This window comes from Euprymna scolopes, chromosome 25, assembly GCF_053919585.1.
Source record: "Euprymna scolopes isolate OS-2025 chromosome 25, ASM5391958v1, whole genome shotgun sequence".
Classification (NCBI taxonomy): Eukaryota; Metazoa; Mollusca; class Cephalopoda; order Sepiida; family Sepiolidae; genus Euprymna; species Euprymna scolopes.
The window spans coordinates 23,104,167-23,119,026 of NC_136506.1; the positions used below are offsets into that span (position 1 = coordinate 23,104,167).

Consider the following 14,860-nt stretch of genomic DNA (forward strand, 5'->3'; position numbering starts at 1 on the left):
TTTTCCTCATAATTACACGCGCTACTGCCCCTAAGGTGAATCCTTCGTCTTTCAAGACCGAATGGAAGCATGGAAATGGATCATTTTATGTGCTGCCTCCTTGTAAATAAAATGTCTATGTTACGCCAACTGTGAGCATCCTCATTCCTTCCACTACTTTCTGTCATTCATGTGCTATACACACCAGAGTCTCCTGTTCTGCACACGTCTCTCTCTGTACTGTCCAGTGAGATCATCAGAATGAAGACATGCAATACCATATCCATCACATTATTCTCACGCCATTTATCTGCAAGCAACACATGTCCCCAACCTGCACTGGCCATACATCATCACACTGTGTACACATGCCTGATAGATTCGATTCTTCCCTTAGTTGAAATCGTAACCCTTTGCTGGTTAGTAATGAGAAAAGTTCCCTCTTTGCAATCACACTAGGACCTTCTCCACCCTGTGCGCAAATAGTGCCATCAAGATACCAAAACATCTTTACAACCTCAACATCTTTGCAATCTCCACATCTGAATTCTGATTCATCTTCATTGTCTTACACTTCTTGCACATAAAGTTAGAGGTAAAAAAATAAAGATGACATACAAAATCAGCTTTTCCCTGCTCTCTCCCATACTCACTTTCCAATTTTATCATTTGGTTTGGGAGTTTGATAGTGTCTTACTAGTCATCGTTGTAACATTTTCATGTTATTTGGTGCAGTGGCCAGGATTTGGACAAAAATAATTTGGACAACTGTTGATGTTTTTGCATGTGTGATACTATAAAGTGGCCCTGGAGTGGATTTGAGCCACTAAGTGCTGAGAGGGGGCAATAGACAAAGGAAGAGGAAATAGCTTAGAATAAACAAAGAAATCTGAAATATCCTACAATCAACAATAGATAGGAAATAGCAAACAATAACAATAGAAACCTACTGATAAAACAGGGAAGGGCAGCTTCCGGTAGCCAGGGTGAGGTGAGCGACCTGGGAGACTAAGACAGAGGAGACAAGCAGTTGAGATCTAGATGCGCTAGACAGCGGATGGAAGTTGGATAGAGTTGACAACTAGATACCCTTGACGTCGGATGGGAGTTGATAACGTCTATAGTTGAACAGTTATAGAGTTGACTGTGAAATAGAGACGTGGGCAATTTTAGAGTTGACTGTGAAACAGTGATAGACGAATGTAACATCAATAGAACGGGGAGAAGACACACACACACATTCACAAGTCCAACAGTCAATTTATATGGGAACATTGGCATTTGTGATTTTCCTTTGTTCATATTTCTATTTTGTGAACCACGTGTGTTCTCATCGACAGTTGCCAATGGGAAAAGGACGATCCGGCCATAAGAGGAATAGAGGAATAGAGAAAGAAAAATCCACGGTACACGACATTGGGAGTCGGCGATCTGATATCGGGAGCCACACGATGGGGGTTACACATGAAGCAACCGTTAGAAAAATATAAAGAGAACATCAAGACTGACCTTATTACAAAAAATATGAAGAATGAAAAGTAAATTGTTTCTTTTAAAATTACTTACAATCTGCAACTTATGATATTCTCTGAGTGCCACTTTCTTTTGTTTGTCTTTAACTTTCTTCTCTTTCTCATTTTCATAGCAAATGGCATCGGCTTCCTTGTTAGCTTTCAGTTCTTCTTGCTCAGCTTGGTTTAATTCCAATTTCTTTTTTTCCGCATCATTTATCTATAAAAGAAAAAAACAACCAAATATTCTTTGTGTTAGGATGACAGAAGTACGTTCAAGGGAAGATAACTCCTTTTCTGTTTAATGCAGAGTTATTTCCTTCATTTTACGTCCATAATGCCAGTTCTCAAGTATAAACCGGAGAACTAAATGAGAGAGGTGCTCGCAGATGCCAGCAAAAGGATGATTTTGAATTTAGGTAAATGAAGATTGGAGATATATTGTCCATAATAGTTGTGACAAACAAACTCAAACAATATCGGACTAAGACTGATAGATGTAATTTGTATCATTCTATGTGTTACTTCCTTGTAAATAAAATGTCAAGATAGAGTTAACTATGAACATTCTCATTTCTCCACTACTTTCAGTCATTCATGTGCTACACACGTACACATACATATTGGTCTTCAGGCAAAGTATTTATAGTTATGATATGTCAATGCCTCCATTCATAACAACTTTTCTGTCTTTCCCTATTATCATTATTGATTATATTACAATCTAAACACTGGATTCTGGCTTTAGGACCAACCAAGGTAAATGAGATAACCCACTCTTTTAAAGTACACAATAAATAATTATTTTATGTTTAAATTTTATTTTATTACAAAACGAGTAGCCATGATAAAGTGTATCATGACATTGGCTTATGATTTTGGTTTGTCAAGTTTGAATCTAGTCGGTTCTATTGTACCATTTTCACTTATGGATGCTGACATTGTGAGATTAATAATTCTAGAAAGAATGTTAACGACAAAATCAATTAAGTGGAAATGATCCATATGAATCGACTTCTTGACTTTTGGTATTAAAATGTGACAAAAAATTAATTGGTCAATTTGACTGTGAAGAAAATTCTACGAATTTTTATATGGACAAATAATTTGCATTTTAATATTGACAAATAATTTGCGTTTTTATATTGACAAATAATTTGCGTTTTTATATTGACAAATAATTTGCATTTTTATATTGACAAATAATTTGCGTTTTTATATGGACAAATAATTTGCGTTTTTATATTGACAAATAATTTGCATTTTTATATGGACAAATAATTTGCGTTTTTATATGGACAAATAATTTGCGTTTTTATATGGACAAATAATTTGAACTAATAATATTAATATACAAAAGATATTAATCTTAAGAATTTCTCCTTAATGACCCAAAGACTTTTAGAGTCTGGAATTACGCTTCTCAATTTTTTAGATGTGGATTGATTCTTCGGAATACTATTCTCATTTTCAGTGTCATTTTCATAACGTTTCAGTCAATGGAACCTCTGACCGTCTTCATATTTATTTTGTTGAACACGGTAATCTTTGTCAAACTCGGAAAACTTTGTTTAATCTATGAGGGTAGCATGGGTAGAAGTCCTAAATAATCCGCAGTTGTATTTTGAGTGACGCCCAGTCTGAGGAATGAACCTTCAACCTCCATTATGTTCAAGCGATATCATTAATGACAGTGCTCAATCTGTGAAAGAAAGCTATATATAGTATCGATAGAGAGATTATTTATCTATCTTGTAGAATTTAGCTAAACCTGAGAAAGAAGGCTATATATAGTCCTCCATAAAGACTATTTCACTGTTTATCTTGTGGAATTTAGCTAAACCCGAGAAAGGTTATATATAGTCCTCCATAGAGAGACTGTTTCATGGTTTATATTTCTGAAGAATTTATCATTTCCCAATTTTATCATTTTTTTTTTTTTTTTAAAAGTGGTCATCACATATCAAGGCCCGGAAGCCACTCAGGGATAAGGTTTATTGTAAGTACAGTACGTTAGTGTGGATATTTAAAGTGTCTACTTAAGGGGGCGGTTCATCAGGAATTTGTTTACGTTGGACTTGAAGGCATCCAAGTTGTAGTCAGGAGCGAAGCAGGCAGACGGAACAGAGTTCCACAGGCGTGCAGTTCTAAGAAATAAGCTTTGTTCATGGAATCTACGTTTTGATTTAGGCATAGATAAAGAGTGGGTAAAGCTTTTGACAGTAGATTCAGCTAGACGGGTGTTTTTTGTAAAAGATTGGCGAAGGGAGACCAGAGATTGGAGTTCAGACGAGCACCTTCCATGGAAATAACGATAAAACAAAGATTCGTTTTGGAGTTTGATAGTGTCTTCTCTTCCGTATCTTTCCTTTCGATATTGTTTACAGTCTTCCAAAAGGTGATAGGAAATCTAGTTTGCCTTATCAACCTTGGATGATAATGTGGAATATTTGTGAGTTCAACAAAGCGAATAAAGTTGATTTCTCACTTTGGTTGGGCCATTTTTGATGACAATAGAGTGTTAGGTTATTGCCAAGAACCACACTAACAATCAATATAAACTTGGGAATAAAAGTTATTTTATAGCAAAGGAGGACAATAGAAATATATTAGACGGACATATAATAATAGAAATAAATGAAAAATTAAGAGTATGGAAGGGTCACCAATTAGCGAGTGCTATCAAAAGCATAAACACTTTTGTAGAAAAATGAAAGTTCCATGAGTAGATTTGTTAAACAAAAGGATAAAATATATTGGAACCCGTCGACAGGAAATAGCGATTTTCTTAACTAGTATGATTTGTAACAATATTAATTGCATTAATACATAGTTGAATAACCTGACGGGATACAGAAATAAATCCAGTGCAGATGGAGTGATTGAAGTGAGGTGAGTATAGGTTATCTCCTTAACCAAAACGTAAAATATAGGAAATAATGACGTCACGCCTTTGAGGAGAGAAACAAAAGGATTTTTAAAAGTTAGTCAGAGTCGAGAAGCAGGACAGACAAGATGAGCCCGACAATGTCGAAATCTAAGCAAATGTTGCCTTGAGACGCTGCCTGCATCTTGTCATCATTAAGACTAAGTTAGAAAAAAGAAGTTTGAAAAAATCAATAAAGAAATAATTTTTGTGGGTTTTCCACCAAAAACCTTCTAAATAAGACCTTTGAAACCTCAGCAAGTCTCGATTTCATTGTGTTTCCATACATGAGTACATTCGTTTTATTTTCAACAGATCAACAACATGGTAGTCAACACATGGAAAAGCAATGATTGGAAGACCAGCATCCACACACGTATGTATAAAAAAATGTATGTATATGTATAAAAAAAAAACAAACTATATTTGGTTTATCTAATTACTTGATTTCTCACTGGCAAAAACACACACATGCAAAAGTACACTTTTACGTAAATGACGATGTATAAACGTTTGTTCAACGTATAAAATGTTGCAAGTAAACAAAACTAAAACTAAAGGAACCTCCAGATCTGCATGGAAACCATCCGAGTATGACGTGTCCTGAGAGTCCAACCAGCGTGAGTGCGATAGTAGATAATGCACACTAAGATTCTAATGGTACATATTACTCAAATGAATGGTTTCAATAATGGGAGGTAATTATGCAGTTCTAATCAAGGGAAGTAATTATGAAGTGTCCCAATCATAATGTTCTTCAGTAAGACAGTCACTTTGTTGCTGTCCCGCTGAGGTCTATCTTTCAAGACATTACCTTCTCTCTAAGAAGGAGTTAGTTTATTGTTTAATTGGGGAATACAGACGGGGCTGCTAAGGCGTTTTATGTAGACCAGAGTGTGTTTATCCTAATGTGCTGACTTCTCAAAAACGGCAGCTGACCTGGTGTCTCACTTCCTGGCAAGTAAGTCTATAATATGAAGTGAAGTAATGTATACGAGGCAGGCGTGAGGTACTGAAGAGTTCCAATAAAGGGAGATAATTCTGAGGAGTTTCGATCACAGACATGTGAGATAATGTATGTGAGGCAGACATTTTAGATAATGCATAATGTGACGTGATTTAATAAACGTCTTACTTGTTCCATCATGTGCTTCGTGCACTGGGCGACGATTTCTTTGTGTTTTCTTTCCTTCTGTTCTTCTTCTGCCTTTTTCTTGGCTTCAATTTCGGCCACTGCCTTTGCGATCCTTTCGTCTTCATCGCCTTTCTGCTTCATCATTAATTTAGAAAGTTTTTCCACAATAGATTCCAGATGTTTCTGCCTCTCCCTGACAAAGAAAAATGAAGAACCATGTCTATTGCAGTGTAGGGTGGAACGATAAAATTGTCGCCCTAAAGAAAACAACCCTACAGCTTTATTTCAAAACTTTTATTGTAAAAATCAATTCAGGTAACTTGATTATGTAGTAGAGTGGACATCAATTTATTATGTAGTAGAACTGACATCTATTCAGTGTAGATACATTCAGCCTCAATTACCACCTCAAACAAAACAAAACGAAAATCTGGTCAAAAATCAAGTATGTAAATGTTATTAAACCCAAGATAAGTTACTCTTCTACCAAGCTGGATAGGTTTTTAGTGTTTTTTGAAAACTTATTTTAAAGCGTTTATTCAATTCAAAAACAAGTATTATCGAATGTTACATGATAACAAGTAAAAATGGCGGAGATGAGAGGGTCATATCTTGGGAGTCTGGAAAATTGCTTGAAAATTAAACAAAATACTGGTAGAAATTTACCCAATAAAAAAAAGTACTGGTAGAAACGTATCCAATAAAGAAAATACTGGTAGAAACCTGCCCAGTAAAGAAAATACTGGTAGACACTTACCCAGTAAAGAAAATACTGGTAGACACTTATCCAGTAAAGAAAATACTGGTAGAAACCTACCCAGTAAAGAAAATACTGGTAGACACTTACCCAGTAAAGAAAATGTTGGTAGAAACCTACCCAGTAAAGAAAATACTAGTAGAAACCTACCCAGTAAAGAAAATACTGGTAGACACTTATCCAGTAAAGAAAATGTTGGTAGAAACCTACCCAGTAAAAAAATACTGGTAGAAACCTGCCCAGTAAAGAAAATACTGGTAGAAGCCCACAGCATTTATTGGGTTGTTTAAGAGTAACTTATCTTGCCTTTGATTACATTTATTTGTTATATATTTGGTTTTCGATCACTTTGTTGTTTTGTTGTCTATAATAAAAATATTCCTTTTTCAGTGCACTTACGCGGCCATTTCTTTCTCTCTGAGCACTTGCAATTTAATTAGTTTTCGTTTTGCATCGGCATAGATGCAGCATTGCTTGTTGTCTTCCTAGAATAGAGGAGAGAAAAAATAAATAAAAAAGAGCCATTGTAAAGTTATGTGATCAACTTGAAGAAATCAAAATCAAAGGGAGGATTGACACTGTATAAAGCACTGAAACAGTACAAAAACACTTGAATGTGTGTTAATGGAACCCTACGTAAACAGACTAGCAAAAAGCTTCTTGTAACATTACTAGGTGTTTCTCAACCTATGTTCTTTGGGATTCCCAATTCATGTGGAAATTGAGTGCATCACACTCATTTTTAATTGGTAAAAATTAATTCAAGAATCACACACCGCAATGTTGACAAAGCTATATGAATATTCAATTATTTATTTTCACTTTAGTTCTGTACTACCGCTATTACTACTAACATTACTATGTACGGATGAATGTAGGGACGGGGGGGGGTAGGTATCTGAGTGTTCTCGGGAGGGGGGGTGTTTGCCAAAACGTTTGGGAAACCCTGAAATACACAAAGCTTGCCAGAGAACTGAAAGGAATATAAAACGTGAAGAAAATCATTATAATACCAGTAATTGCAGGAGTATCAGAGACAGTTTAAAAATACATGTAAAAAAGATGCTATGAGAAATTAGAATCAAAGAGAAGATTAAGACTCTAGATGCAACAACAATGGTAAAACCAGCTGAAATCTTGAGGAAAATCCTCAAATGCGGCAACCAACACACGAAAACTATGAACCCTAATGAGGCACAAGAAATAAAACAACCAAAGGGAACTAGAACTGTAAGATGTCTTATCTTATATCTATATGAATAAAACAATAGATGTGTGTATGCATGTGTGTGTGTGTGTGTATGTGTGTGTGTGTGTGTGGTTGTGTGCAAATGTATGCATGCAACGGCCCTGCTGTTTTTTTGTTTTTTTTTTAACAGCATCGGCGACCACCACTCTTCAAATTGTAGAGCCATAGTAATCTTGGGATGACAAGTAAAGACGGTAACTTCCCATCTTGATTCGGGAGGGGGTGTAACACTCCCGTGAGTTATACACACCCCAGATAGAAACCTGGAAATTTCTATGACTCAGCACAGTACATACAGCGCCTATCCTTCCAAAAGGGTCACCCATCTGATACTGGCAAGACTCATCATTGCTTAAATTCGGTGATCTGGTGAGAACTGGTGTGTCATGATTATACAAGCACAATCATGTTGTGTGCAAATATTTAACCGATAAACTCTGAAACTACTAAAAACTAAAATAACGTGAAAATTAACAGGAAATAGTAATCATAAACCAAGGATGATTTAAAACGAATAAAATCTTTGTTTGGTTGAATAACGCGTATTTCTATTTATTTCTGCGCATGCCAAAATTCAACTGATTTCTGCAAATCGTTTAATAATAAATCTTTCTTATCTATCTCTCGATAGCTCAAATGGTAGGGAATGCAGCTGGGACGCTAAATGTTTTAGTTTCGATTCTAGCTGATAGCACCATAGTTATTCTCCTTTCATTTTTGAAAATTATATTATATATGAGGTACGATATGATATTCATTAGAGAATTGGGTCTGTAATAATACATACGAAATCTGCATGAATTAAAATATATTTAAGCGTATTTTACAACCTGGCAAGGTTGAGTGCCTTCCTGCCTCCGCTAGAGCAAAATAAATGATAAAATAAAATTGTAATATATAAATGAATAAAAAAGAAAAAGAAATAAAAATAAATATATTAATTTTAAAAAGGCATCAATTTCGACTGATACCATGCAAAATAGCTGTGAAGGATCAAGGAGGATGGAAAGATCGAGGAAAGAAAGCACTAACCAGACTTCTACTGAAAGAGTGCAAAGAGGACTGGGACCTTGTAGAGGCTAACTGGCATCCAAATCTCAGTGAAAATGAATGATTGCTGCCGGAAAAGAAATCAATTGCAAGCGGCTGTTGCAATAATGAAATGTTATTTTCAAAGGTTATTGGAAGAGGCAGAGCATATTGGAAATCTGGGAAGACTCGCCGTCATTCAGATTCCAAGAGACATTAGTTGTTGTCAGTAAATAATCTCTGCTGATGGACTGTGTGAGAATTCATAGTAAATAAAATGATAATGATAATAAGGAATCGGATAATCCTCAAATGCAGAAACCAACTCACATAATCAATGAACTCTAAACAACAAAATAAATATATAGAAATAGAACAAAACAAGTGAAATGTGCATGCCTCCCCCCCGTGAGTGCACAGTGAACGAGGTACGAAAAAAAAAAATGATTAAAAATTTCCCAGGGGACGTCAAATCCTGGTGAAAATGAGTAAATGGTGCAGTTTTAGGCCTTAACATATGTAAATTTGAGTTCTGCTCCATGCAAAAAAGAGAAATGATAAAGTCCCCCCCCATTTAACTCCAAAAGTCCCCAAGTCCTTAACATATTTAAATTTGAGTTCAGCACCATGCAAAACTGCTAAATAGACATACGCAGAAAACTTTGGACAAATATGGTAAAATAGTCCCAAAAAATGGAGTGTTTTTATTAGCCCTAAAAGAACCCCTGGGGCACACCCAAGAATTATTACGAAGTATAGACAAACCAAATTATATAATAATCAGTTAGTTACAATTTTTCAGAAAGTTTTATAAAAATCCAAGGCATCAAATTTTTTTTTTTTTTAATATGCGCAAAAGTGTAAATTTTAGCTATTTTAACCCGAAAGGCACCCCTGGGGGGGGGCGGCAACTGGAGTTTCCCCGGAAAATCCGTTCTGTTACTTTTTTACTCATATCATGTTTAATGTTTATGTAGTTATTGAGAAAAGTGCGGACAGACGAACGGATAAGGGTGAATTTCAGGTCCACCCTCCTCTTGTCGATGTAAAATAAGAAGAGTGATGCAACATTGCGTCAATGGGACATGGGTTGCAGTGTGCTGCACAGTGTACAACCTATTAGGTTATCTATAAACGGTATGAAATATGAAAGGCTTTATTGTTACAATATGTAATTTGATTGGTGAGTTTTTACTTGATTGTACATGCGCAGCAAATTAGGGTTTCTTAGCCGGGTGTACAAAGGGACAACAGAGGACAGTGTGTAAAAGGTGAGAGGATCAAAAAGTTAAATTGTTGGAAACGAGAAAAGGATGAAAAGGATGAAAAGATGAAAAGGGTGTTTCTTACCTCCTCCAATTGTTCTTCGAATTCACGAAGTCTTTTATTCTCTTCGATTTGCTTCAGGTTTTCGGCCGCATTTTCTTTCATCTTTTCGTTGTGGAGTCGCTTGGCTTCTACGTTTTCACGCCGCCATTCTTCGGCTAATTTGTTCCACTCAATTTGTTCTTTTCGCAAATTTTCCTTTTCTTTTTCCTCCAAGTCCAATTTGCGACTCATTCTAGATTGTCAAAAGGAAAAAAAATACACAGTTGTATTCTTGTGCTAAGATATATATATATATATATATATATATATATATATATATATATATATATATATATATATAGTAATACTAACTAGCTCTACCTACGTATTGAGCACTTTTGAAGTAAATACTTAAAGTTTACGCATAAATCTATACTTTCGTATATTAATTTTATGTGAGTAAATGAAGTAGTTATATATATATATATATATATATATACATATATATATATATATATATATATAAAGAGAGAGAGAGAGAGAGAGAGAGAGAGAGAGACTTGTTTGTAATATACCCAATTTTACTGGTTTTGTATAATTCAGTAAATTTTCATATACATATAAATTTTAAGCCAAAGAGAGATGACTTAAATTGTAAGCTACAAAATTATCATATTTCATAATTGAGTATTAATATACTGTATTAACAAAAACCAACACTTCAAAAAAAGAATTGAAAGCAACAAAAAGTGCATATATACATATATATATATATATATATATATATATATGTGTGTGTGTGTGTGTGTGTGTATGCATGTATGTATATAAGAGAGAGAGAGAGAGAGAGAGAGAGAGAGAGAGAGAGAGAGAGAGAGAGAGAGAGAATGAGAGTAATATTCTGACGATCCATATATGTTTTGTGTAATCTATGTTGTTTTTTGGGGAAAAAATAAAATTAAATAAATAAAATAAGTAAATAAACCTCGATAATTGAAAGGCAGAATGCAAGAAAGTATTTCCTTGTAAAGGTTGCTGTTTGTTTTATTGATGTACTAGCAGGCCGCCCGGCGTTTCCCGGTCGTAAAATGAGCATAAATATTATATTTTAATTCATACACAATCCGAGACATGGGCGTGCGAGTATTATGTTTTTTTTTTCTAAACAGTTCACTTCTTGTAAAAAAGAAAAGAATTTGCTCGGGCTGAGATCGAAACCAAAACTTAAAGACAGTGAGTCAAGTACGATAACCATTAGGCTGATTTGACGCGATCATAAAAAAGTGTTTTTTCAAATCTACTTATTTTTAACATAATGAATCTGTCATGTGAACCATTCACGCATGCGCATTCATGGAACAATTAGTAAGCATAAAAACACGATAACCTCCCCACGTACCAATTTTTCAAGTTTGACTTCTGAGCAGCCCGTTTTTCCGGATGAAAATCGACTAAAAAGCTTTCCACATGTCTGAATATTCTTTATATCAAGATTTCAAATTCGTTGAGTATATAGGTTGAGATTGTCTTCACACACATACATTCTCACTTTTATAGATATATGCACAGATGATGACCTAACTAAAAAAATGTAAGTACATATATGGTAAACATTATCCTTTTTCTTCCTCCTTCTCGTTTCTTGCTTTATTAAGCTCATTGAATCCCTATAAACTGTTAAATGATTTTTTTATGCAAGTATGATTAATTTCATATTGTTTGTTTCCTTTAATGCATAAACCTGTAAAATTTATTGTGTATTTTGCAAACCTCTACCCTCTGATGAGAAAAATTGCATTATTCTAAACTCAATGGAATAAGTTTTTATTATTTGTATTTCTTGTCGGATAATTAAAATTTTGTATACCTTCCTTACAGGTTTATAATGTTTTTTCTTTTTAAATTTGAATAAATTTTCAATAATCAGATTCTTATATATATATATATATATATATATATATATATATATATATATATATATATATATATATATATATAATTAGTTTTTTTTAAAGAAATCCAGGAGAAAGCTCAATTATAAGGAAGATCCGAAAATAAGAGCGTATTATTTATATTTTGTTTACAGAAAATTTTAGATAAGACAAGTCGAGTTTGTATTACTGTACACATAGATTCGAAAAAGTTGTCAAAAAACAAATATAGAACAAATAAATGTTATCAAAGGCAAGATAAGTTACTTTTCTACCTAACTGGATATATTTTTTGTGTTTTTATTCAGTGTAACATGTTTATTCAGCTCGAAAAACATGCAATGTTTACCGGTGTATTGGAAAATTCAAAATGGCAGCCGACTGTCTCTCGGAGAGGGTACGTTTGGGAAAAGGTATTATAAATAATAAACTAGACAAAATACTGTTAGAAATTCGCTCAATATATGTTACCGTGACATAAGTTGACATGTATTCGGTTGTTTTCTAACAGTATTTTGTCTAGTTTATTATTTATAATACCTTTTCCCAAACGTACCCTCTCCGAGAGACAGTCGGCTGCCATTTTGAATTTTCCAATACATCGGTAAACATTGCATGTTTTTCGAGCTGAATAAACATGTTACACTGAATAAAAACACAAAAAATATATCCAGTTAGGTAGAAAAGTAACTTATCTTGCCTTTGATAACATTTATTTGTTCTATATTTGTTTTTTGACAACTTTTTCGAATCTATGTGTACAGTAATACAAACCCGACAAGTCATCTCTAGATGAGTATTGGTTGAAGAGAGCTTGATATGGTTATCTAAAACGGTCTCTGATTATCGGGTTTGAAACCGACAGTACCAATGACTTGTCTCATCTAAAACTTTCTGTAAACAATATATATATATATATATATATATATATATATATATATATATATATATATATATATATATGTTGGTATGGGTCGAAACAACTGTTTGCTCTAACAAATAATAAAGGATGTTTTTCGATGAATTCGTAAACAACACAATTCAATGTTTTTCGATGAATTCAAAACAACACAATTCAATGTTTTTCGATGAATTCAAAACAACACAATTCAATGTTTTTCGATGAATTCAAAACAACACAATTCAATGTTTTTCAATGAATTCAAAACAACACAATTCAATGTTTTTCGATGAATTCAAAACAACACAATTCAATGTTTTTCAATGAATTCAAAACAACACAATTCAATGTTTTTCAATTAATTCAAAACAACACAATTCAAAAGTACTTATAACACAAAATTGAGTTATCAATAGAATTTTGTGTTTTTTTAATTATATTTAAAATAACAAAATATATTTGAGAGGTACAATTTCATTCTTTTTTGCGGACTGTTATCCTCATTTTCATAGTTTTTGTTTCACCACGTTTCAGCCAACTCCTCCTCTTGCCTTCATCAGGGTTATTTTTACCATGCTATAGCATAACATTTATACACCATTGTAACAGAGCTGCTGACACTGGCCTCAACCACATAAATATACGCAAATGACCAGCTGACTCTACAGAATAACTCAGAACGTCTGCTTATCCTCCCTCTCCCATGCCGCTAGCCGAGGAGAGGAGCAAGCCAGAAAGAAATCTTCAATGACTCGCATACGAGCCTTCTTCATCCCACTTAAACATTTTTACAAACTAACAAGATTTAGGAAAGCTGAAACAAATTGCTACTTACAACTATACAAGCACTAACAAGAATAAGGTAAACCAACACACACACACACACAATCCCACGCTGCCAAATACTCACATAGGTATATTGCTTACGTATTTACACTATGAAAATTTTGATTTGTGACTACTAACTCTACTTTCATTAGCAATTGACTGTCAGCAAGAGCTTACTGGCTTTTAACGAATTCAGCATGTTCAATGAATTTCTTGCGGTTTTCGACGGCTTTGCGTTTTTCGATTTGCATAACCTGCTCGTTTTCTTCTCTTTCCAACTTTGCCCATTTCTGGTCTCGATTTTGCTCTGTCTCCTCCAAAATCTGTTTCATCTTTATTTGTTCTTCTCTTGTTTTCATCGTTTCCGACAGTAAATAGGCACTCTGCAAAGAGGGGGGAAAAAAAGAAAAGAAAAAAGAAAATCAAATTCATTATTTCTCTTTTATTTAATTGTTTTTCTAGTCTATTCGAAAAAAAATAAAATAATAAATAAATAAATATACCCTAATAATCGAAAGGCAACAAAAATTTTACTTGTAGAGTTCGCTGTCTGTTTTTTTGAGATATATGAGCACTGATGATCGCCTAACAAAAAAAAAAAAAAAATAAGTACACAATCTTTATCCCAAAGAATGCTACTTGGACACAAAAAGTTACAATTTTGGACCATATCTACTGGGGACTATGTGAGGAGGTGAGCGAGATGTCTGTTCGCATTACATTTAAATTTCTTCGTGTTGATACAGTCAGAAAAGAAGGAAACAGGAAAGGAATTCCAAAATTTAGCAGTCTTTAAAAGTTATAAGAGTAGACAGGTTTCCGGCATCTAACAGCACTACAGTGAAGAGGTGCGATTTTGGTGCTTGATGGGTTTGTTGATTGTGTTATGTGTACGTCGAGGGGGCACAACTCTAATGAGCTTGTCAGAGCACATTCCATTAAAATACTTGTAAAACATACACAGGGATGCAACACTGCAGTGATGGGACAGAGGTTGGAGCTTGGTTGATAGTGTGGGTGATATTAAAATTGGAGACCCCTTTTTTGAACCCTGTCTAAGAGGAAGAGTTTTGTGGTAGATGCACCTGCTCAGCTGTGGTAGTAATACTCTGTCCATGGGTGAATGGTTAGGTTTGTTATGATGTAGGATACTCTCTGGCGTGATTAATTTTCTAGCACGATAGAGGGAAACCACCATTTTTGTTGCAGCCCCTGCAGTTCCACACCCTAGACATCTTTACTTGCTACACGCAGAAGCATAGACAACCAGAGGACGATTATCTGCTGAGCTGAGGGATTCGTCTTG

At 34.3% G+C, this 14,860-nt stretch overlaps 1 protein-coding gene across 1 annotated transcript in view; it reads right to left on the reverse strand.

Annotated features, from left to right (window-relative positions):
- Positions 1-14,860, reverse strand: part of LOC145247287 (cilia- and flagella- associated protein 210-like) — a 46,664-nt gene that overhangs the window by 6,129 nt on the left and 25,675 nt on the right. The window contains exons 4-8 of the mRNA XM_080108908.1: positions 13,732-13,937; positions 9,937-10,147; positions 6,708-6,793; positions 5,552-5,744; positions 1,546-1,710 (exon numbers count right to left, since the gene is read on the reverse strand). Of these exons, the coding sequence (XP_079965034.1) occupies positions 1,546-1,710; positions 5,552-5,744; positions 6,708-6,793; positions 9,937-10,147; positions 13,732-13,937 (861 nt within the window). The remainder of the gene's footprint in view (positions 1-1,545; positions 1,711-5,551; positions 5,745-6,707; positions 6,794-9,936; positions 10,148-13,731; positions 13,938-14,860) is intronic.